Source organism: Chenopodium album, chromosome 11 (genome assembly GCF_948465745.1).
Source record: "Chenopodium album chromosome 11, dcCheAlbu1.1, whole genome shotgun sequence".
Classification (NCBI taxonomy): Eukaryota; Viridiplantae; Streptophyta; class Magnoliopsida; order Caryophyllales; family Amaranthaceae; genus Chenopodium; species Chenopodium album.
Window position 1 is genome coordinate 45,887,613 of NC_137844.1, and position 24,170 is coordinate 45,911,782.

General features: G+C 39.2%; 2 protein-coding genes and 1 non-coding gene across 3 annotated transcripts; 2 read left to right on the plus strand and 1 right to left on the minus strand.

The window, feature by feature from the left end:
* Positions 1-4,695: 4,695 nt before the first annotated feature.
* LOC145569654 (small nucleolar RNA R71) lies at positions 4,696-4,802 on the minus strand. The gene has a single exon (XR_014096225.1). It is a non-coding gene; the product is annotated as a small nucleolar RNA R71 (small nucleolar RNA).
* A 6,633-nt stretch (positions 4,803-11,435) lies between these two features.
* Positions 11,436-15,170, plus strand: LOC145566699 (uncharacterized). Its single transcript, XM_081626034.1, has one exon. It carries the CDS (start codon positions 11,436-11,438, stop codon positions 15,168-15,170), a length of 3,735 nt encoding a protein of 1,244 aa, XP_081482160.1.
* A 117-nt stretch (positions 15,171-15,287) lies between these two features.
* LOC145566700 (uncharacterized) lies at positions 15,288-16,994 on the plus strand. The gene is made up of 3 exons (XM_081626035.1): positions 15,288-16,254; positions 16,652-16,845; positions 16,977-16,994. The coding sequence occupies exons 1-3, from the start codon at positions 15,288-15,290 to the stop codon at positions 16,992-16,994; spliced, it is 1,179 nt and encodes a 392-aa protein (XP_081482161.1).
* Positions 16,995-24,170: the final 7,176 nt, after the last annotated feature.

Here is a 24,170-nt window from a genome sequence, read left to right on the forward strand (position 1 = left end):
TACTGATAATTAGAATTTGGTATGTACTGGGGTTAGTATAGAATTGTAAATGTAGTAGCAAACTTAGCAGGTAAGATCTTTGTACAATGTATCTAAAGCCAGCTGTTTAAATTCTATTTACATCATTATTCTTGATGTGAATCTCATTTGAACCTTAACAAATGATCAGTTTAAGGCTGTGAGCCACACCAAACGAAAAAGACTATCAGCATCACCATATTCATATTTGTCCCCTAGTCTCCACCATGGCCATCTTTATACGACAATGGGATGTTTTTAGTATGTACTCTGTATGCAACATTCCTCATCGCATGTGAGCCACCTTGGCACCTTTAATTTTCTGGATAGGCCACATACTTCCGTATTGAGTCAGTCATTTTGACTTAGGTTATGTTTAATTCATTTTATTTTTGCTTATCGGATGTGAACTTATTTTTTCTAAGCTAATCTGAACTTATTTTTCTCTAATCTGATAAAAACTTATTTAATTTTTTTTACTACATATTTGAATCACAATTCTATTGGGCAATTTACTCTATATAGATTTTCAAATCATTTTCATCTTGCATTATTCAAATCACTATGCCCTCCGTTATTGATTGCTAGCCAGTATTGTCCTCTATGTACCATGATATATACAAACACAATTTGGCAAAAAGTATTTGGCAAAAAGTTGGTAAAGTAAGAATGATATAGTAAGGTGGGGTATGTGTACTCGTAAAAAAAATTAAAAGGTGGGGTATGTGTACTCGTAAAAAAAATTAAAAGGTGGGGTGAGTGTAACCAAAAAAAAAGTAACAAAGACTGAGTAGAAAAGAGTATATTTCTCCGTTTTTTAAATATTATACCACTTGTATTTTTAAGAAGTTTCATAAATATTGCATCATATTTATTTTAGAAAATAAATGTCTATGTTTATATTACAATTACCTAATATTGTTAACACTTTATTCTTTAGATTATGAGGTTGTTTGGCAATTGGCGGTTGGCTGTTGGCTTGTTTGACTAGCTGGAAGTATTAGCTGTATGGGTTGGCTTTTAAGTTATTGTTTAAGCTGGGTGTTTACAAAAAAGTTTGGTAAAATTATTAATGGTTGTTACATGTTTATTAGTGATAAAGTAGCCAACAAGCCAAAAGCCAATAGAAAAAGCTACTCTTATTAGTTTTTGGCTTTTGGCGGAAAAGGTAGCTTAAAAGCCAATAAAAAAGCCAACTATCAAACATATATTTTGGCTGTTTGACCAAACTAAAAAGCCAAAAGCCAAAAGTTAGGCAAAAAGCCAATTGCCAAACACCCTCTATGTTTGCAATCACATTCATGGACAATTTTGTATTTTTACCCTTTCCTCTTTTTTTTTTTTTTTTTTTTTTTCTCACTATCAAATTATAGTGTGTCCGTATGTTGTTGGCTCAAAGTGGGTGTGAGATGGTATTATAAGGTTTCTGAAGCAATGAATTTAAAAATACATATTCACTTTTATTTTATTTAGTGCATTATTAATTTGACTTTTTACACTATTTACATACTTCATATTATATATATATATATATATATATATATATATATATATATATATATATATATATATATATATATATATATATATATATATATATATATAATACAAGGTATAGAATTATTATTTGTCAACGTTCTGCATTGACTAACATACCTAATCAAACGACTAACTCATAACAAAATATTGAAAAATGTTTGAGGAATAGAGATTGTAGCAATATTTAAGCTACATCAATATGTTCTTTTTTTTGGTTTACTCGTGCAATAGATTAAGTTAAAGTTATCATATCAGTCATCAATATATATGTTAAAACTCAAGGCAAGGATTGTAATCTTGTCATGTGTTGCCAATCTTGCCACGTGTCGCCATATCACCTACTATTATTAATTATCAATAATGTTTCCTCACAAAAATTTATTAATTGTTAGCATTAGTAATTGAACTCATAATCCATAACCTTATATTCATTAAAATTGAACTTTGATCATCACTCCAATGACACATCTTATTTGGTAATAAAGTTATATTAAAAAGAGTTATTTCATGTTCATAAATTCTAAAATTATAATTGTGAACTTATATGTGGATATTTTAACAATAATATGATTACAAATTTATTTTCGTTTCTTTCAGTTACTCAACCATAATTCATTTAGGTGTTAATTAAAATATATAACCCAAAAATGCATAACAATTTTACAAGTTTTTTCTTTTTACCATAAAATATATTTACCCGAAGGAATTTATTATGTAGCTGATTAATTAAATCCCTTTAACAAATAAAATAAACCGATACAATATAACATTTAGATTACTCGATATTAAATTATGAATTTTGATGTTCAATTATATTTCAAAATTTAACAAATGATTTATTTTTATAAAAACCATCAATATATTGCACTTTGTTTTGTTATAAATTTTTATATACAAACAATGACCCGGGGCATTGCCCGAGCCAAAAACTAGTTAGCACTTTAAAATACCAACATAATGTTATCAATCAATATAACAAACCTTATGATGTATTTCATATAGTAATATCAATTTGGAAATAAACAACAAAATTGATCTGTCTCTATTTTATATAGTGATTTACCCCCATCCATTGGTCATAATTAGGAGTATTTTTGGCTCTTTAGAGCCACTTTTATTACTAATATGTGCTTTATAGTGTTTTGGTAGCGTTTTGTAGGAAATTGCATATTTGGAGCATTTTCCCGAGATTATTTGGAGCAACTATGAGTATAGGAGGAGCACGACCATCTTTCATAGACCAAGGCCGGTTAGAGTCATCAAACCGGTGATTAAGGGATCGATATATGAGAAGCCGAGGCATTGGACCGAGAGATCAAGCCCCAAAGAGGAAATCTGAATTGAGCTAAGTATCGAAGCCCAATCAAAGTCCATTCGAAGTCCAAGTAGTCTTGGCCGATCGGGGAAGCCTCGCCCTGAGGCGCGCCCGACCGGGCGGGGCAGAAGATCAAGAAGGGCATGCTTAGCCCGAGCTCGCGCCCGACCGGGCGCGAGAGATGCACGTTGAGGAAAAAAAGGCGGGCCCGACCGAGCGCGTGTCTTTGAGGAAGATTTCGTCGTTGTTTTTTTACTTAGATTTTAATTAGGATTTTCATGTTTTTGTATAAATACGTTTTAGTTGTTTTAATACAATTATCTCTCTTTCATTAGTTTAATTCTCTCTTAAGCTTAGACTTCTCTCTTGTTTTTTCTCTTTATAACTCTTGGTTAATTCAATTCATTATTTCCGTTAATTTTGGTAACAATTTCTTCCCTTTTTATTTCAGTAATTTATTTGCTTTTGTTCATCATGCTTTGTTTAATTGCTTTGATTAGTTTAGATTTAATTATGTGTGAGTAGATTATTTTCTAGGGTTGTGGAGATCTATAAATATTATGAAGGGGTAATTTATTATTGTTGATTGTCAATGCTTGACTAATTTCCTATTGATTGTTATAATGCTATGCAATTAGATTAGGCCTGGTTTAATTGTATAAGTTATGCAATATTGATTCGAGATTCGAAAGATGAGAATTGATGTTTAGGCCTAGTTTCAATAGGCATGTTAATTTATAAATGGATAAGTCAAGATTCAAAAAAATGCGATTTTATACCGGTAGATTAATTCTTTGATTGTAATATGTAGCAAAAGCCCTTTATGATCTGATTAATTAATGCATTGATGATTGATTATTGTGTGTTACCCTGGAATATTATTTATTGGTGAACCTATACCCTAGGCCTTTATTATTTGATTTTCTCCTTATACTTTAATCTCCGTAGTTTAGTTCTTTTCATAACAATAAATTGGTTACCTAATAATTTAGATTATTTAATTTAATTATGAATAAATTGACTCGTTTCTTTGTGGTTAGACCCTACTTCCCTATCTGCTTTAGTTAGAGGACTTAGGAATTACTTTTGATAAGGTGATACGACTTTAGCCTGTTAAAATTTGGCGCCGTTGCCAGGGAAACACTTTTATTTTTATTTCTGATTGTTTTTGTAGTTTAGATTATTCCCTCTCGTCTCAGAGAAGCAAGTTACTTGTGACAAATTTCTCATATTTGTTTGTTTAGTTCTGTGTTTATGCCCAGGGGCTCTAGATCAGGTTACATTCCATTCGATCCTGAAATCGAACGATCTTTTCATAGACAGAAGAACTTTACCAGATAGATACGAGCCACTTCCGAAGGTAATCCACCTTTGAAATCCCCATCCGATTCTAGCGATTCGGAAGCTTCTTCAGAACCTGAATCAGGGTTGACGACACCACCACCTCCTCCACCTCGCAAGCTTAGCGATTAGTCGCAGCCGTCCCTGAAGATTTTCCACATCTTACTCCTACTCCAGCTCTTGATGGAGTACAATTTGAGATCAAGCCCCAGTTTATCACAATGATTGAAAGAAGGCAATGCAGTGGAGCTAAGGGTGAAGGCCCTAATCTTCACATTGCAGATTTCCGTCAGTATTGCAATACTATTAGGCAAGCTGGGGTCACGCAAGACCAAATCAGGGAGATTGTTTTTCCCTTTTCTTTATGTGGTAAAGCTAAATTGTGGTATAATGGATTGAATAGAACTGCACTTGGTATTACTGACTGGGAAACTCTTGCTTTGAATTTCTATAATAAATATTACCCTGTAGAACGGACAACTTTATTAAGCAGTGCAATTCAAAACTTTGCCCAAGAGCCAGATGAAACTTTATATGAGGCTTGGGAAAGATTCAAGGATATGCAGAGAGAGTGTCCCCATCATAATTTAGCACAGTGGCAGTTAATCCAATCCTTTTACAATGGGATTGGAAATTATCCAGAATAATTTTAGATTCTGCAGCTAATGGTAGATTTATGAATCTAAATGTAGATGATGCAGGTCAGGTTATCGAAAAGATGGTGATATATAATTCCCAATATGGAATCCCAGAGGCTTTGCAAACAAGGGCAAACATAATGTCGATTCAGCATCCTTTTTGCAAGCTCAATTAACTTCAATTAGCTAGAAATTAGATAATCTTAGTACTGTTATTCCTACTTCCATAGCTAATTTGTATGCTGTTAATAATTCTAACGAAGCTTTTTGTGAAAATTGTGGAATTGTAGGACATTGGGAGATTGTAGGAGTTCCATGGAGCAAGTTAATGTCTTTCAAACCTATAGGCAAAATAACTCATACTCCAACACTTATAATTCTAGCCTCCGGAACCATCCATATCTTTCCTACCAGAGTACCAATGTGCAAAATCCTCCACCTCCATAACAACCACAACAATAACCACCACCACAGAAGAAATATTACCATCCTAACTCTGGTCAGAAAACCCAATCACAAACCTCTTCATCTTCTGACCCTGCTTTGTCAGAAATTAGAGCGATGTTATCAAATATGCAAAAGCACATGGAGTGTAGGGATGCACAAATTGATTCGATCCTAGCTCATAATAAAATTATGGGTAATCAAATTGCGCAGATTTCACCTACCTTACAAACCCGTCAGCAGGGAGCCCTACCATCGCAATCAATCTACCCTACGGATCATGTTAATGCAATTACTCTAAGGAGTGATTCACACTATGATGGGTCTCCTATGTCCAAAGATGATGAACCTGTTTCAACAACAATTGCTAATCCTGATTCCCTTGTACCAAGTGCTAATGTTACTAAATCTGCAGGGCTACAAGAGAAAACTAATTATTCTAATGTTTCTTTGTAGGGTAAATCTCAGGACAAGGGAGGAGATGTGCAGGACCCAGTCATCAAACTTCCATTTCCAAATAGACATTTGAAGAGTAAGTTTGATAAGCAATTTGGTAAGTTCTTGGAGGTTGGGAAAAATTTGCAGGTAACAGTTCCTTTCACTGATTTAATCACTCATGTTACTGCATATGCTAAATTTATGAAAGATATTTTAACTAGGAAAAGGGCTTTTGATGAGGTAGAAACTGTAGCTTTTACAGAGGAATGTAGTGCTTATTGCAAAATAAATCCCCTCCTAAATTAAAGGATCCTGGTAGTTTTTCTATCCCTTGTCATGTTGGTAATGTCTTCATTGATAAAACATTATGTGATTTGGGTTCTAGTGTTGGTGTTATGCCATCGTCTGTGTGTTCTAAAATTAATATGGGTGATTTAAAAGTTACCAACATTAATTTACAGATGTCAGACCGTTCTGTTAAATACCCCTTAGGTATTCTAGAGGATGTTTCTGTCAGAGTTGGTAAATTTTTTATCCCCGTAGATTTTTTTGTCTTAGACATGGCTGAGGATACACAAATTCCCATTATTTTAGGTAGGCCTTTTCTCCACACTGCAGGAGCCATAATTGATGTGAAAAATGGAAAACTAATCCTTTCTGTTGGAGATGATAATATCACTTTTAATTTAGGGAAGGTTTTGAAAGGATCTATGCTAGAGAAAAATTGTTGTTTAATTGATGTGATTGATATAATGGATGATGACTGATATAATGGATGATATTTGTGAAGAAAGCTTACCGCAGGTACTTGCAAGAGATCCCTTGGAGGAAGTTCTTTATGGTGAATTGACTACAGGTGATGCGAGTATTTGGAGTAGAGAAGTGGACGCCATATAAAAAGCTCTCATTATTGAAAAACTTGATCCTATAGAAAGCAAGAAGGTAGTAAAATTAGTTCAGGAATCAAAACCTGCAGAGGTCAAGAAACCTGAACTAAAACCTCTCCCTTCTCATTTAAAATATATTTTTCTTGATGAGCGGGAACTACACCCTGTGATCATTAGTACTGCACTTGATGACCCACAAACTTCTCAACTTCTAGAGGTTCTTCGAACCCACAAAAGGGCAATAAGGTACAGTATTGATGATCTCAAAGGTATTAACCCTGATTTTTGTATGCATAGGATACATTTAGAGGACAACTATAAGCCATGCATTCAACCTTAGAGAAGGTTGAACCCGAATATGCAAGACGTAGTCAAAAAGGAGGTTATGAAATTACTTGATGCATGTATTATCTATCCTAATTCTGATTCAATGTGAGTAAGTCCTATTCAGGTGGTTCCTAAATAGGGTGGGATGACTGTTATAAAAAATGATAAAAATGAATTAATTCCCACTAGAAATGTTACAGGGTGGCGTATGTGCATTAATTATCGTAGATTAAATATCGCCACTAAGAAAGATCACTTCCCTCTCCCCTTTATTGATCAAATACTTGAGAGTTTAGCTAATAATAAGTTCTTTTGATATTTGGATGGGTATTCGGGATTTTTCTAAATTCCAATTCACCTTGAAGATCAGGAAAAGACTACATTTACATGCCCTTATAGCACTTTTGCTTATCGTAGAATGCCCTTTGGTTTGTGTAATGCCCCTTCCACCTTTCAATTTTGCATGATGAGTATCTTTTCTGATTTCATAGAGTCTATCATGGAAGTCTTTATGGATGATTTTAGTGTGTATGGTTCTTCATTTGATGCATGTTTAGTTAATCTCACTAAAATTTTGAAAAGATGTGAAGAATGCAATTTGGTTTTAAATTGGAAAAAGTGTCACTTTATGGTGACTAAGGGAGTAGTTTGTGGTCATATTGTATTTGATAAGGGTATACAGGTAGATAAAGCTAAAGTTTCTGTGATCGAGCAATTACCTCCTCCAGTTAATGTTAAGGGGGTTAGAAGTTTCTTAGGTCATGCAGGGTTTTATCGTCGCTTTATCAAAGATTTTTCTAAAATTGCTAAACCACTAACTCAGCTTTTACTCAAGGATGCCCCATTTAATTTTACTGATGAGTGTCTTGAGGATTTTAACATAATCAAGCAGGCTTTGATATCGGCACTTATCATATGTGCTCCCGATTGGGATCTTCCTTTCGAGATCATGTGTGATGCCACTGATTTTGCATTAGGAGCCGTGCTAGGACGGAGAAAGAACAAAGTTTGCATGTTATTTACTATGCAAGCAAAACTTTGCATGAAGCCCAAGTCAACTATGCCACTATGGAGAAGGAGTTTCTTGCTGTGATTTATGCTTTAGAAAAATTTAGATCATATCTAGTTGGTTCTAAAGTTATTGCTTTTACTGACCATGCAGCTTTGAAATATTTGATAGACAAGGAGGAATCAAAGCCTAGGCTCCTCCGTTGGGTTCTCTTGCTCCAGGACTTAGATGTGGAAATAAAGGGCAAGAAAGGTGCAGAGAACGTTGTGGCAGACCACTTGTCACAAATCAGGTATGATGAGGGTAAAGATTCTCTTCCTATAGATAATTCTTTCCCTGATGACCACTTGTATGCAGTCGTAGAGTAACATTCTTGGTATGCCGATTTTGCAAATTATTTGGTGGGCGGTACTCTACCTCCTAACTTGTCCTACCAACGGAAAAAGAAATTCCTCTCTGATGTTAAACATTATTTTTGAGATGATCCTTTTTTGTTTCGTGTGTGTGCAGATGGATTATTTCGCAGGTGTGTTCCCAAATGGGAAGTTCACGGTGTACTTACTAGATGCCACAACTCACCTTATGGAGGACATCATGGTCCCACCAAAACGGTGGCTAAGATCAATGAGTCGGGATTTTACACTACTACAAAAACTGAAATATGAAACGCAAGATACAAAACAGTTAATTTAGATAAGCATTCTTTATGAATATATAGAATGTCTTTCACTTTTAACTGTTTAGTAAGTGGACAAATAGAGAACGGTTATGTACATAACAGTTCTATCTTGTCCCGCCCCCCCCCCCCCCCAAAAAAAAAAAAAAAAAATTAATAGAAAATATTACTCATTAATTATGAAGAACGGTTCTTTAATTAACCGTTGTGTATGAGCTTCATTACTCTATGTTTAGAATATTTTTTATAGCTTTGACTTTTTTATAAATATGTTTTACAGCCTGTCTCGCTACATGTTCCCCTCTTTATTTTCTTACGAAATATTTAATTGTATCAACAATCTCTTTTTCTCCTCAACCCTAAAACTTCTCGCCTCCCTTTATCACTTTTAATTAGATTAACCCCTTCATTAGAATTTTCCAAGTCATGGGTGGAATTTTCCAAAATATTGATATTTTTAAAGGTGGATTTTCTCAATTTCTCAATTTCTGTATATGAAGTCATGGCTAATTATGGTTACAGAAGGTGTTTTGATTGATCTCCTCCTCCGCCTATTTCCGTTGCCATTGATGGTGATGTTGTCTTGCTGCTGCTTAGATTAATTGGTCATGACCATTGACGCTTCATCAATGATTTACTTGCACCTTTGAATTTGGTGGTGATGAATATATAAATTTAGAGGTGGTTCACAGGTATGACAAGTAAATAAATTCATTTAATTTTAGTTATATATGATTTTGGATGATTAAACATGATATTTAACATTTTTAGTCAATGAGATGATATGTTTAATTTAATTTAGATTGAATTTACGGAAACAATATTTATTCGTGTACGGGATAATACCGGTAGTAAAAGCTAATTAGCCGGTAATATATCTTCTAATACCGCTAAACAACTGTTGATTAGTAAGAAAGCTCAAATATCCATAACGGAATTTCCAAACAGCCACATGGAGAGCTGCTTGAGGCCACGTAGGCACCTACAGGGTCGGTTTGCCACCTATCGTTATAGGTGGCACCAGCTTGGTTGTTTCCCTATATATATGATGTGTTCATTTTATATATATATTTATCCCCGTCCCTTGGTCGTAATTAGTAGTGTTTTTGGCTTCTACGAGCCACTTTTATTACTAATTTGTGTTTTCCAGTGTTTTGGTAGTTTTGCTTGAGTTTTGTAGGAATTTGCGTACTTGGAGCATTTTCCCGGGTTTTCCGAGGAGCATCTACGAGCATTGGAAGACCGCGACCCAGTTCGATAGCCCAAGACCGATTGGAGGGATCAAATCGGTGATTAAGGGCTCGAGTATGAAGATCCAAGGAGGAAACTCGGATTGGGCCAAGGAAAAGAGGCCCAATCGAGGTTTTGGTGGCCCAAGAGAAGCGGCCCGGACCAGGTTCTCCGCCCGGAGGCGCGCCCGGCCGGGCGGGGCGAAGCATGAGTGCGCCCGGAGCTCGCGCCCGATCGGGCGCGAGAATGCCTCAAAGGAAGAAAAAGGCGCGCCCGGTCGGGCGGTGTGGCGCCCGGTCGGGCGCGTGTCTCTGATAGATCTTTTAAGCATCGTTTAGTTTGTTTTAGTTTAGGATTCTTGCTTATTATAAATATGTTTTTGTTAAGCAAGTTTAGGATTCTCTTTTTTACACTTCGTTATTCTTCCTTTACTTTTGTAATTTTTTCTCTTAGATTTTCTCTCTCTACTTAAGCTTATTTTCTCTCTCTACACTATATACTTTGTTCTTTACTCAACTCTTTATTCTGATTACTTTGGTAACGATTTCTTTTCTCTTAATCTCAGTTATTTATTTTATTCCTTCTATCATGTTTTATTTTGTTGCTTTGATTAGTTTAGATTTAATTATGTGTGAGTAGTTCTTTTTCTAGGGTTTATGGGGATCCATAAATAATATGAAGGGGTAATTTATTGTTGTTAATTGTCAATGCTATATTAATTTCCTATTGATTGATTTAATGCTCTGTGACTAGATTAGGCCTGATCTTTTATGCATGAGTTTGACAATATTGATTCGAGATTCGAGAGATGAGAATTGATGTTTAGGTCTAGTTTCAATAGGCAGGTTAATCTATAAATGGTTAAGTCGAGATTCGAGAGATGAGATTTAATACCGGTAGATTAATTCTGTGATTGTAATACGTAGCGAAAGCCCTTTATTATCTGGTTAATTGATGCATTAATGATTGGTTATTATGTTTTACCCTGGAATATTATTTATTGGTGAACCTATGCCCTAGGTCTTTAATTCATTGATTCCTTTTATTTTATTCTCCCTACTTATATTCTTCGTAGTATAATCTTTAAATCACAACAAATTGTTACTAATAATTTAGATTGCTATTAATTAATTAGGAATAGAAAGACTAGTTTCCCTGTGGATTCGACCCTACTTCCCTATCTACTTTAGTTAGAGGACTTAGGTAATTACTTTTGATTAGGTGATACGACTTTAGCCTGTCAATATACCCAAGCAAATGTTCACCTAAAGGTACAATCTTTCTCTCTTTCTCTACATATCTAAAACACTTTCTCTCTCTCTCTCTACATATCTAAAACACTTTCTCTCTCTTCACTCTTTCTCCTTATCGGATTGCTGACTTTAGCATCGGAGAGGTTATTCCCGGATAACCCCCGGGTTAGCTTATCTGTGTTGACTGTGCAGGTGCATAATTGGACGGTAAACCTTTACCAACCCACGAAGATTATCTGTACCGGAGCTCACCCGGAACAGTTGGCGCTAGAAGGAGGGGATAGTAATAACTTCTATCGTCCAAATAACCTTCGCCAGTCATGGAAGAAAACCAGGAAACCATAACGCCGATAACAGAAGCTGAAAACCGTCAGTTTGATAGTAACGTCCTTAATGTCAATGCAAAAAAAACCGTCAATGCAATACCTGAGGTTGAGGTGGAGGATGAAACTCATCTTCTCCATAAGAATACCGTGAATACACCGGTAACACCCGAACGAAGTCCAGCACGGATATCGGATCCCCTGGAGGAATTTACCCCTGAGGAGTTAGAAGTAACCGCAAGGGTAATGAAAGCGATGTCTCAGAAGAGGAAGGAGCCTGAAGCTGCAGCTAATAAGGGGCAAGTTAGTATACCGGCCATTCCTGTGATCGTGAACCTGGCGAGCCAATTCAACCAGGCAGACCAGCAACCGCCGCCCCCGCCCCAGAATCGGGGAATAATTGTCCCAAGTGAGCGTCAGCCTACCCATGGTACGCAAATAGAGGACTCAGGGTCCCGGCAACACGATATTAGTAGCGGGCCAGTGAGACGTATAGCCAGAGCTATAGTCAGGCCGAGAGTATCACCTTTCACCCAGGAGGTACTGGATCAGCAAATGGAAAGAATAAAAATGTCGGCATGCACCTTTGACGGCAAGGGAGATCCCAAGCGATACGTAGCGGCATTTGAAAGCCATATGCTACTTTATACAGACACTGACGCGGTATGGTGTAAGGTGTTTCCGACAACACTAACGGGACCAGCCTCAGATTGGTTTTCCAATTTGGAGAATGGATCAATTGATTGCTTCGATACCTTGGTAGAGCTGTTTACCGGCCAGTATATCAGCAACAGTGCAAGGCAGAGAACTTCTAGAGAGCTTATGTCGGTCAGGCAAAGAAGAGACGAGTCCCTTAGGGATTTCATAAGGAGATTTAATAGTGAGGCTAATACGATACTAAAATTACAGCAAGAAATAGCTGTAATGGCTTTGATAAACGGTTTGGGAGATAATGATTTCCAAAAATACATGGCAAGGAAGTCCTTCCCGAATTTAGGCGTGGCCTTTGGCAAGGCCTATGAATACATAAAAAGCGAGGATTTATTGAAAACCAGTAGCCAGATAGCGGCATCAGAGCCCTCTCGAAGACAGAATGACAATGTTGCGCCTAGTAATTATGCCGGCGGAGTAAACAGACAGCAACAACAACCAAACCAACAAAGAACCGGTAGGCCACCCAGAGGTCTTGGCCGGTACAGCAGTTACACGCAACTAAACACACCAAGGGCCGCAATATATTCAATAAATCAGCACAGAGAGGACTGGACACAACCGGCACCAATGATAACCAAGGGGCGAGACACGAAAAAATATTGCATGTTTCACAGGGATATCGGCCATTATACGGAAGAATGTACCCAATTGAAAGAAAACATAGAAGACCTCATTAGAAAGGGCCACCTGTCCCAGTATCGAGCTCGGGCAGGCCCAAGTCGGCAGCAAGCCCCACAACCCAGACAAAGTGAGTATCGAAGGCAAGGTGACTCGTCCATGCAAGATGACACCTACCAGCGTAATCACAGCGGGGAATACCGTCAAGGGAATAATGCGCCAGGTCACAAGATTACAATAGAGGTTATAACCGGTGGTCCGGTGCATGGGGGATCAGTTAGCGGGGCGAAAAAGAGTCTGTCTGAGCACATGCATGCAGTGAATGCATTGGGTGTGGATGAGCGACCAAGGCCCGCGTCAATGCCGTCAGTATCTTTCTCGGAGGCAGATGCCAAGGGCTTAGTATTTCCTCACGATGATCCATTGGTTTTAATTCTGACGGTCAATGGAGCCAACATCAAGCGAGTGTTGGTTGATGGAGGGAGCTCCACTAACATCCTGTTTGCGGAAGCATTTGACGCGATGAGGATAGGCCGGAAGTACTTGACCCCGGTATCGTATCCCGTTATCGGTTTCAACGGATCTACAGTAAGGCCGGAAGGAAGTATAGCTTTGCAAGTTAGAATTGGCGAAGGCATGGCGGCCAGGGATGTCATGACGGAATTTTTAATAATTGATGTGCCCTCAGCATATAACGCTATTGTCGGTAGACCACTGATCCATGATGTGCAGGGAGTAGTATCAACATATCATTTGACGATGGTGTATGTTTCGAATCTGGGGAAGGCAGAGCGTGTTAGGGGAGGTCAGACAATGGCCAGGGAGTGTTATGTAACAGCTCTAAAGCAGCCTAACCGACAACCCCAGGCCGATCAGGCAATGCAGAAAAGGGGACGAGCCACATCTGCGCATGACTTAGCAATGGAGAATTTCGACACACGCCCGGCAGCGGTCCCCCGTCCTTCGCCGGGAGGAGAGACAATAGAAGTCGAGTTGCAACCTGGGGTGTCGGGAAGAACAGTGCGAGTAGGGTCCGACATGGATGTTGATACCCATTGTCACTTGGTGGAACTCTTACGGGAGAACGCTGATGTGTTCGCTTTCTCGACAGATGAAATGCCCGGGATCCACCCAGATGTTATAGTACATAAGCTGAACGTGGATAGAAATGCCAGGCCGGTTAGGCAGAAAAAACATAACTTCTCGACAGAAAAGGTAGAAGCGATACAAGCAGAAGTAAACAAATTGCTAGCGGAGGGGTTTATTGAGCCTTGCACGTACCCTGAATGGTTAGCAAACGTAGTCATGGTGAGGAAGCCGTCAGGAAAATGGAGGATGTGCGTGGATTTTACGGACCTGAATAAAGCCTGCCCAAAGGATTGCTATCCTCTGCCCCGAATAGATAGGCTGGTAGACTCCACTTCCGGCCACGCTCTGCTTAGTTTTATGGATGCCTTCTCGGGATACCATCAAGTCAGCCTGTATGCACCGGATAAAACGAAAGCGGCGTTTATTACTGATGCCGGCATATTTTGTTATAAGGCAATGCCATTTGGGTTACGAAACGCCGGGGCAACATATCAGAAACTGGTAGACAAAGTCTTTGCAAATCAGAAAGGAAGAAACGTAGAAGTATATGTTGACGACTCCATCGTAAAAAGCCGGTTAGCCACTGATCACGTTGCAGATTTAAGGGAGACGTTTGAAACTTGGCGTCAGTACCGGATGAAGCTCAATCCGGAAAAATGCGTCTTTGGAGTTCGTTCGGGGAAATTCTTGGGGTTTATGGTTAGTGAAAGGGGGATAGATGCAAATCCTGACAAAATAGAAGCTATACTTAGCCTACCGCAACCAAAGTCAATAAAGGACATACAGAAGCTTACCGGACGCATGGCAGCGCTGACAAGGTTTATTAGCAAGTCGGCTGATAAGGCCTTACCATTCTTTGTAGTCCTCCGGCAAAATAAAACATTCGTTTGGGGGGAAGAGCAGGCAAAGGCATTAGAGGTGGTCAAAACCCATCTAAGGTCCCTTCCGACCATAGCACGGCCGGAACAGGGAGAAAGCCTACAGTTATATATCTCGGCATCTCCAAAGACGGTTGCAGCGGTGCTGATAGTGGAACGAAAGAAAGCACAAATGCCAATTTATTTTGTGAGCCATGTCTTGAACGCGGCAGAAAGACGATACCCTTTAATAGAGATAATTGCATATGCAGTGGTTATAGCTGCAAGAAAACTTCGGCCATATTTTGATGCACATACCATCGAAGTCTTGACAAATCAGCCGTTAGAGAAGTCTCTGCAGAAAATGGAGACGTCAGGAAGATTTCTCAAATGGGCGGTAGAGTTGTCGGAGTACGTTATAATTTACAAGCCACGAGTGTCGATAAAGGCTTAGGCATTATCTGATTTCATTGTGGAAACATCCTACACCGAAGAAGAAGAAGTCAATGGAGTGTGGAAGGTCTCCATTGACGGCTCCTCAGCATCAACGGGCTCCGGAGCCGGTATCGTCATGATATCACCGCAAGGGGACATATTCGAATATGCTATCAAATTCAAGTTCAAAGCCTCAAATAATGAAGCTGAGTATGAGGCAGCACTTGCGGGAGTACAGTTATGCGTCGCGGCTGAGGCAAAGCGGATAGAACTCACGACTGACTCACAACTGGTAGCAAATCAGTTTGACGGCACTTATGAGGCAAAGGAACAAACAATGATGGCCTACTTGGCCAAGTTGAAAGCGATAACAGCCAACCTGGAAATGTTTGTAATACAATTGGTGCCGAGAGCAAAAAACACACAGTCAGACGCCTTGGCAAAACTGGCAAGTTCAAGCTTCAATGATCTGGAACGCACTGTAATGGTGGAGCTCCTGGAACGAAGGAGTATTGACCCCGACAACACTCCAAAAGAGGTGAATTGCATGACTAACGGCCAAGAATGGTATGATGGCGTGCTGGCCTACAAAGTGCACAACGTCTTACCGGCGGATAAAATACAAGCCCAGAAGATAAAGAAGGATAGTATCTGGTTTGTCATGTTCAAGGGAATGCTGTACAAAAGGGGGTTCTCGCTACCATTGCGAAGGTGCATATCGGCCTATGAGTCAGCTAGGCTGATAGAAGAAATCCACGAAGGGGATTGTGGAAATCATGCCGGAGGCCGATCAATGTCCTTGGAAGCAATGAAAAGAGGGTATTACCGGCCAACAATGAATGCTGATACTCTAGCGTACGCGAAAAAATGCGATAAATGTCAAAAATTTGGGCCGGCAATAAACCAACCGCCAAACGACTTGACACCAATTCTAAATCCGATACCGTTTGCACAATGGGGAATGGACATTATCGGGCCTTTTAAGTCAGCAACTGGGAGCAGAAAATTCCTGATAGTAGGGATTGACTACTTCACCAAGTGGATAGAGGCGGAACCGGTAGCAAAAATAACAGCGGGCGAGGTCAAAAAGTTTATCTGGAAGAGTATATTCACCCGATTTGGCCTACCGGTAGCAATGGTGTTTGACCACGGCTCCCAATTTGATTGCAACCCAGTAAAGAACTTCCTCAGCATATACAAAGTGAAATTGCATACGCGGCAGTCTGTCATCCCCAGTCAAACGGCCAGGCGGAGGCCGCAAATAAGCAGATACTAACGGCATTGAAAAAGAAGGTAGAAGATGCGAAGGGCTTGTGGCAGATCTGATCCCGGAAATATTATGGGCAAATAGAACGACAACAAGGGAAACTAATGGGGAGTCGCCATTCAACCTTGCTTTCGGCTCGGAAGCCGTTATTCCGGCTGAAGTAGGACTCCCTACGTTTCGTATTCAGCATTTTTGTGAGGATTAGAATGACTTGCTCCTAAAACATCAATTAGACTTCTTACCTGAAGCGCGGCTTACGGCTGCCATCAAATCAGCGGCATATAAAAATCGTATGAGTCAAGCATATAACAAGAGAGTCAATTACCGGCCTCTGGAAGATGGAAACTTGGTCCTTCGTCGAACTGCCGCAACGGGTAAAGGAAACGCAGATGGCAAGCTCACTGCAAACTGGGAAGGCCCCTATCAAGTATACGAAACAGTCCGCCAAGGATCGTATCGGTTGATGACTTTAGAAGGAGTACCGTTAAAAAATGTTTGGAATACAAGCGTCCTCAAGAAATACTATGTTTAAAAATCTTTTTTGTTTTTCATGTTTAGTACCGGCATGACATGTAGTCATGGTTCAGCGTTCTTTGTTATTTCTTATGTTGTAGGCAAACTCTATGGCTGTAATTTGTTTTAACAATTTTGGCCAAGGCCGTTAATAAGAGTAGTATGTAGTATAACATATGGAGCCATCCCCTACTTTCGATATGATCTGATAAACAGCTTAGCTAGTTGTCTCTTTCATTCAAGTAAGGAGGAAGGTTGGATAACTAATGCGCCTCAAGGCGAGTTGAAATTGACGGTCTGATCCATTGTCAATACTCGGCCTGCTAAAGGCTGCGTATATACGAAAAACACCGACAATAACAGAATGATAAGGAATTCCGAAATCAATTTCTAAGGAAATTAATTGCGGAATTCGGGGGCATATGCCTAATGTGCCTATTAATTATGCCTAATATGCCTATGTGTTGGAATCAAAAAAGTGGAGTCGAAAAGGCAAAAAACAAAGAAAAGGCCGATAATTTGATAGAACTAGAAATAGTTTAAATAGCAAAGCATTATAAAATTTTGCGTACAGATAAGCAAACAAGTATACAATTATAATACAGTTATAGAAATCGCAGATGAGCATAGTAGTATTTACGGCATTAGAATGAATACAGAAACGAAAACACGTAAGTTTTTTTCAAAAAAAAGTGAAGGTAAAACCATTCAGAATACGAGTATAATGGAGAAACGATTTAGTTTTGTGCAGTAAAAATATACAGGTTACCAAATCCAGATACAGTTGATAAGTGATTAATCAAGCAGAAAAAAAATAAAAATTGTCAGGACATACACATATGAAGTCGACAGCCATCACCCAAAAAAGACAAGGGTCAGATCGGCCAAAATACAAATCATAAAAATTGTCTTAACAAAAACAAACATAAGCTGCTCAACAATGAACCTTAACAATTATAGATAAAGAGGACCCGCATGATTCCGGTGATGACTGCCCGCCCCATTAATCCTTCTTCGTTTCAGGCACTTTGTAGGGGACAGCTTCAGAGGTGCCGACAGCCTTGTCCTCACCGACAGGACTAGCAATAATGGCATCAGCAAACTCCTCTTCCGGCAAATCACGCGGATCCAGATTCTTCAACACTTCAATTGGAGGAGGGTTATCAAAATAGTCTCCCTCATAGCTGGTAGGGGAGAGGTGCATATCATCACCATAAGCAGTCTCAGCTGCCTGCCATTTGTCTGCATCCCAGTTTTCGGCCTTGCAGACACAGCGGTGCGCAGCTACCCATCCGCCAGTGTATCGGTCCACTAGCAAGTTCCGGTAATGGTCAGACTGCATGAACCGATTGACTGCTCGGCGCCTGATACCGGGTTTGTCCTCTTCAGCCTTTTTCAAACTCTCCTCCAACTTCGTTTTGGCCTCCTTCTCTGTCTTTAGCTGCAGCTCGAGGTCGGTAATTCTCTTTTGCATGGATTCCTGGTTGGCCAGCTTAGTGTTCAGAACAATCATATTGTTCTCCAACGTTTTCACATTGGCCGTCAGTTTATCCTTCTCTCTAATAGCAGCTTGTCGGGCGTCATCACATTTTTTAAACTTTGTCTCGGCCTGATCATGACAGCGCTGATAGTAACGGTACATGTGTACCACCTCGACCGCCGAGTTGACAGTCTATAAAAAGAAAGGGGGGAGAAGAGAATTGTTATACAACTGTATATAATTAGGCATTTTAAAAAAAAAAAGAAGAAAGAAAAAAGGATAAAGAATATTTTACCCAGAGCATGTCGTTCATCATTTGGCCGCAAGGAGCGATAAGCTTATCAACAGGCCTGTCTGCCGGCGTGGCCAGATCCTTCAGCACTCTCCAACCCATGCTGTCGCCGGTATTGGGGTCGTCACAGATAACAGACTCCCCTCGATTTACATTAATGCGAGGATGCCACGGCTCGCCAGCACTGCCGCTAGGAACTAACAACTCTTCAGCTACTTCGGCAGGCACCTTCACATGGGGAACCTCAATGTAATCCCCAGTCATCACCGGAATGAAGGCGTTTTTGCTGCTAGCAGACCTCCCCGACACCCTAGTTTGTCGGTGCCTCAAAGAAGGATCTTCGGCCGGCACCAACTTCTCAGTTACAACAACCTTCTCTGCCGCAACAACGCTTGCATCAGTAGGCTTTCGCAGATGGATGTTTAGTTTTTTGATGCCGGAAGGACGGTCACCGTCATCCTCCAAATTCACAACGTTCAAGGTTTCTTCCGGCACCTGCCTGTTCTTAGCAGCTCCATCTTGTTTCTGCTTTTTATGCTGTCACGGCTCGACAGATCACTGGCTCGCTTGGAAGCATTAGCCCCGCCTCTCTTGACCGGAAGGGTGCGAGATTTTGTCCTGCGTTGCTCGTTGGAAGTCATATCTTGTCTTCTTCTCTTCTTCCCTTTTAGAGCACGAGTGCAATACACAGACAGTGTATTGTAATTATCTTTTGGATTGGGAGGACACTGGAATTTCACTCGGCCGTCAGGATACAAACCCAAACTAGCAAAGTTTAACTTATTAATACCTACACCACAGCAGCACACAAGGAATAAATACGGGTAACAGGGCAGCGAAACTTAAGTACTCTGAAAGTCGAGATACCGATATGGCAGTCAGTTATTTTGAAATAACTGGCTCTGGGCATCAAAATATTTCAATAAAAAGTATGTATATATAAAGTAACAATAATAAAAATAAATAATAATATAAATAATAATAATAATAAAAAAAAAAATGATGATGAAAATGATGAAATAAAACAAAGCTATTAATATGAGAAGAACCATACCAAATTCGTCAGTCCAGCAGAGACCGACATGAGACAAAGGGGCGTTACCTAAGATATAATTACAGTTGGGTAGCCACACCCCCGGTACAGCTTTGTTCTTACTACCGGCCTTTACATATGTACAATCAAAAAATTTACAAGCATACTTCTCTATCTCACCTAATCTTCTACTCCTAATAGTATCAAACATGCTATGAGGGGGATAGAAACATCTGCGAACTTTGTAGTCTTCAGGAACACTTAGAAAATAGAAATTCTCCATCCAACCTTTACAACTGGTCAGTTTCGGCCAGACTGTACATTTACCACGGGCCGTGAACAATGACCAAAACCCTGGTGACTGACTATCTCTCTTTAACCAGTTAAGTGTGCGAAACAAGTTCAATGTAAGAGGGAAGTCCATGAATATCATAACCCACACCAGTGAGATAAGGTTACGGATAGCAATGGGCGTTAGCTGCGCCACACACACATTCCAAGCCCTGAAAATTTTCTCGATAAAAGGATGCAACGGAAACCGTAAACCATACTCAAGATGTTTCGCATAAACGACTATATGACCTTCAGGACAGTCAAGAGCAGTTTCACCCTCCTTAGGCAATTTCAAATCATAGCCGTCAGGAAGGTTGAAGAAGTGGGCGCCGATACGGCAATACTCTTTCTCGGTAGCCTTCTCGAGCCATTCTGGGTCAACTTTCGTCGACACAACCTTGTACTCGGCCTTTAGTTCAAGAGGTTCTCGGTATTTTCGGTCGTCATTTTCAGAGTCATACCCTTCATCCAAACTCTCTTCTTTCAAGACGGCATCGCTTCTTTCAGCGGCCTCACCCTCTCTCACCCGTACCACCAACTCACTAGTCTCAGTATCTTGACTACCATCCCCACTACCAGCAGCCTCAGACTCCTCACCACCACTCTCACCTGCACCCTCATCCTGACTGTTACCTACACTTTCCCCATCCATTCCTTCCAAAGACCTCTCAACTGACTGAACATGTTCCTCACCGACATCAGAGGTTTCTTCAACCACAGGTTCTTTACCTGCACGGCGCTCAGAGGTTTCACCTTCCTCAGGCTGATAACTAATTCTTTTGGTTCTCGGCATTGCCGTTGTTTTACGACCTATCTTGCCTAAATTCGATCTGTACTGAATAATCTCGAAAGTAGACTCCAACTGGGGGCAAATGCTTATCGGGGAGACTGAGATGATCTCAACGTCTTCTAAAATACTAGACCTAGAAGGCTGACAAGACTTTTCAACTTCTTTCACTGGAGCTGAGGACAAGGGTGCAAACGGGTCAGCCTCGCCGGCCTTACCCGAAGTCGAGTTTTGAGCAAATTCAGGCATAAACTTAACAAACACAACCACAGACACAACACTAAGGCGAAACATGCAATTGACACTCTAAACTACCAAAATAAACGAAAAAGTTAGGGCTTTTTACCTCGTTGAACCGATTGAATTTCACGGAACAGCTCTGACAGAAGTACTGAAGTAGGAAAGTCGAAAGGTTATATCTTCAAGCAACGAATTGAAATCACTCTCCTCTTGATGATGCAAATTGATCGACGAAACCCTAAGTGTGTTCGCAAAAAAATATTTCGAAGAAATTTTTTGGAAATATTGAGCAAATGAGGAAATTTGCTCATTTTCGAGGCTTAAATACCCCCATGAACAGTGGCAGTTGAAGTGACAGTTTGTGCATGCAATCCAACGGCTGGGGAAAAACGCCTTTTCGTACACTAAGACGCAGGATGAATGACACGTGCCCCACTCATTTTTTAACTTTTCCCGCCCAAGCCAATTTTGGATTTTTCAAATTTTTCATCAAAAACAAAAAATAAATAAATATTGCCTAAGCGCGCTATCGGTACTTTGGTCACTTGGGGGGCAAATCGGAGATTTTTTAATCTCGGTAATTTTTTAAGTTGACCAAAGCACTATCGGTACTTTGGTCACTTGGGGGGCAAATCGGAGATTTTTTAATCTCAGTAATTTTTTAAGTTGACCAAAGCACTAACGGTACTTTGGTCACTTGGGGGGCAAATCGGAGATTTTTTAATCTCAGTAATTTTTTAAGTTGACCAAAGCACTAACGGTACTTTGGTCACTTGGGGGGCAAATCGGAGATTTTTTAATCTTAGTAATTTTTTAAGTTGACCAAAGCACTATCGGTACTTTGGTCACTTGGGGGGAAAATCGGAGATTTTTTAATCTCAGTAATTTTTTAAGTTGACCAAAGCACTATCGGTACTTTGGTCACTTGGGGGGCAAATCGGAGATTTTTTAATCTCAGTTCCAGCTTTCCTTACTTAACTACCTCTCATAATCGCAAGTGAGCACGCCGGTTTTACCACCGTCCTCACTTGGGGGGCTAGTTGTACGGGATAATACCGGTAGTAAAAGCTAATTAGCCGGTAATATATCTTCTAATACCGCTAAACAACTGTTGATTAGTAAGAAAGCTCAAATATCCATAACGACCTTTCCAAACAGCCACGTGGAGAGCTGCTTGAGGCCACGTAGGCACCTGCTGCCTACAGAGTCGGTTTGCCACCTATCGTTATAGGTGGCACCAGCTTGGTTGTTTCCCTATATATACCCAAGCAAATGTTCACCTAAAGGTACAATCTTTCTCTCTCTCTCTCTCTCTCTCTACATATCTAAAACATTTTCTCTCTCTCTCTACATATCTAAAACACTTTCTCTCTCTTCACTCTTTCTCCTTATCGGATTGCTGACTTTAGCATCGGAGAGGTTATTCCCGGATAACCCCCGGGTTAGCTTATCTGTGTTGACTGTGCAGGTGCATAATTGGACGGTAAACCTTTACCAACCCACGAAGATTATCTGTACCGAAGCTCACCCGGAACAATTCGTTAGTATAGTTTTGAGATACTAGGTTCAAATTTTTTGGTTATTTGAAAAACATGATTTCAATTGATATGAAGTTTATACTGTTTAATCCTTTTTATGATGTTCTTTTTGAAATTAATTTCAAATGATTTCTTTTCTTTCAATTTGATTAAATATGTTGTATATTTTGATCTTTTATCTAATTATGCTTTTGTTGTTGCAGAATTTACATAGTCGAAAAGCATTTGAAGCCAAAAGCAATATTCATAGTGCTGTCAAATTTCAAACCGAAACCGTTTAACTGTCCGAAACAAACCGACCCAAATGAGAACCGAACCGATTAAAAACCGTTTTTTTGAAACCGAAAACCGACCCGAACCGTATGTGAATGAACCCGAAACTGAACCGATCCGAATAACGTTACACCGTATAAGAACCGAACCCGTTAATGAACCGAACCAGTTTTAAACCGAACTGAAATAAAACCGAACCGAAAAAGAACCGAACTGTTTCTAACCCAAAACCGCTTTCAACCCGAAACCGTTTGAACCGAGATAAAAACCGTTTATACCGAACCATTAACAACCCGCGACCCGTTTGCTCTGAACTGTATATAAACCGAACCGCTTGCAAACCGAATCCTTTATGAACCGGACTTCTTATAAATGAATCGGCGTACTATAAAGAGAATATTAAAATCAAGTTAAAAGGTGTTTTAAATAAAATATAATTATGCACACATGTTTACTACCAATCGAGCATTATTATTTTTTCCAACTTTTTTTTTAATGTAATTATATGGATTAAGCAAAATAATCTTACTATTGATAATACAAAGAACCATTAGAGCACTTGCAATAGAGAAAATTTTCTCCTCTAGAATTTTTTTTCCCCCAAAAAAAGTATCCCACCAACAAAATTTCTCAAAAAAAATCTAGAAAAAATGAGATTTTTTTCTCTTGGAGAAAATTTTCTCAACTTGATTGTTGCTAACTTTTGGTGGGGTATGGCGCAGGTTTTTGTGTTTTTTTCTTTTTTTTTTATTAATTTTGTGTGGGGCCCACCATAAAGTTAACATTAATTAATATTTCAACGGTAAAAATACAATGTTGTGGTGAGTTTAATTGTCAGCCATTGATCTTCTTACACGTGTCATTTTTTGGAAGAGCTTTGTTCTAACAGTAAATATATTACCGTTTTAGTGTAAAACGGCTATTTTGTATACAGTAAATTATTTTTAAAAAAAAACTAAAATTACCAACGGAAAAAAAACTTGATCTATAAATAGACATCCATTTTTCAATATTTTGATACTATGAAAATATCGTTTTTTACTCTTTAAATTTCATAATTGTATCATTCAAGTGTGTAATTTTTTTTCCCCTAAATTTTTTTGATATTTTTTTCCCTTTTTTAAAAGTAAAAATGGATCTTAGTAATCCCAATCGTTCACAAAATCTGAACGACTTTGATCCTTCATCACTTATGAATCATCCACAATTTTCTCAGTTTTTTCAAATGTTTGGAGGTAATTTTCCAAATTTTCCTAATTTTCC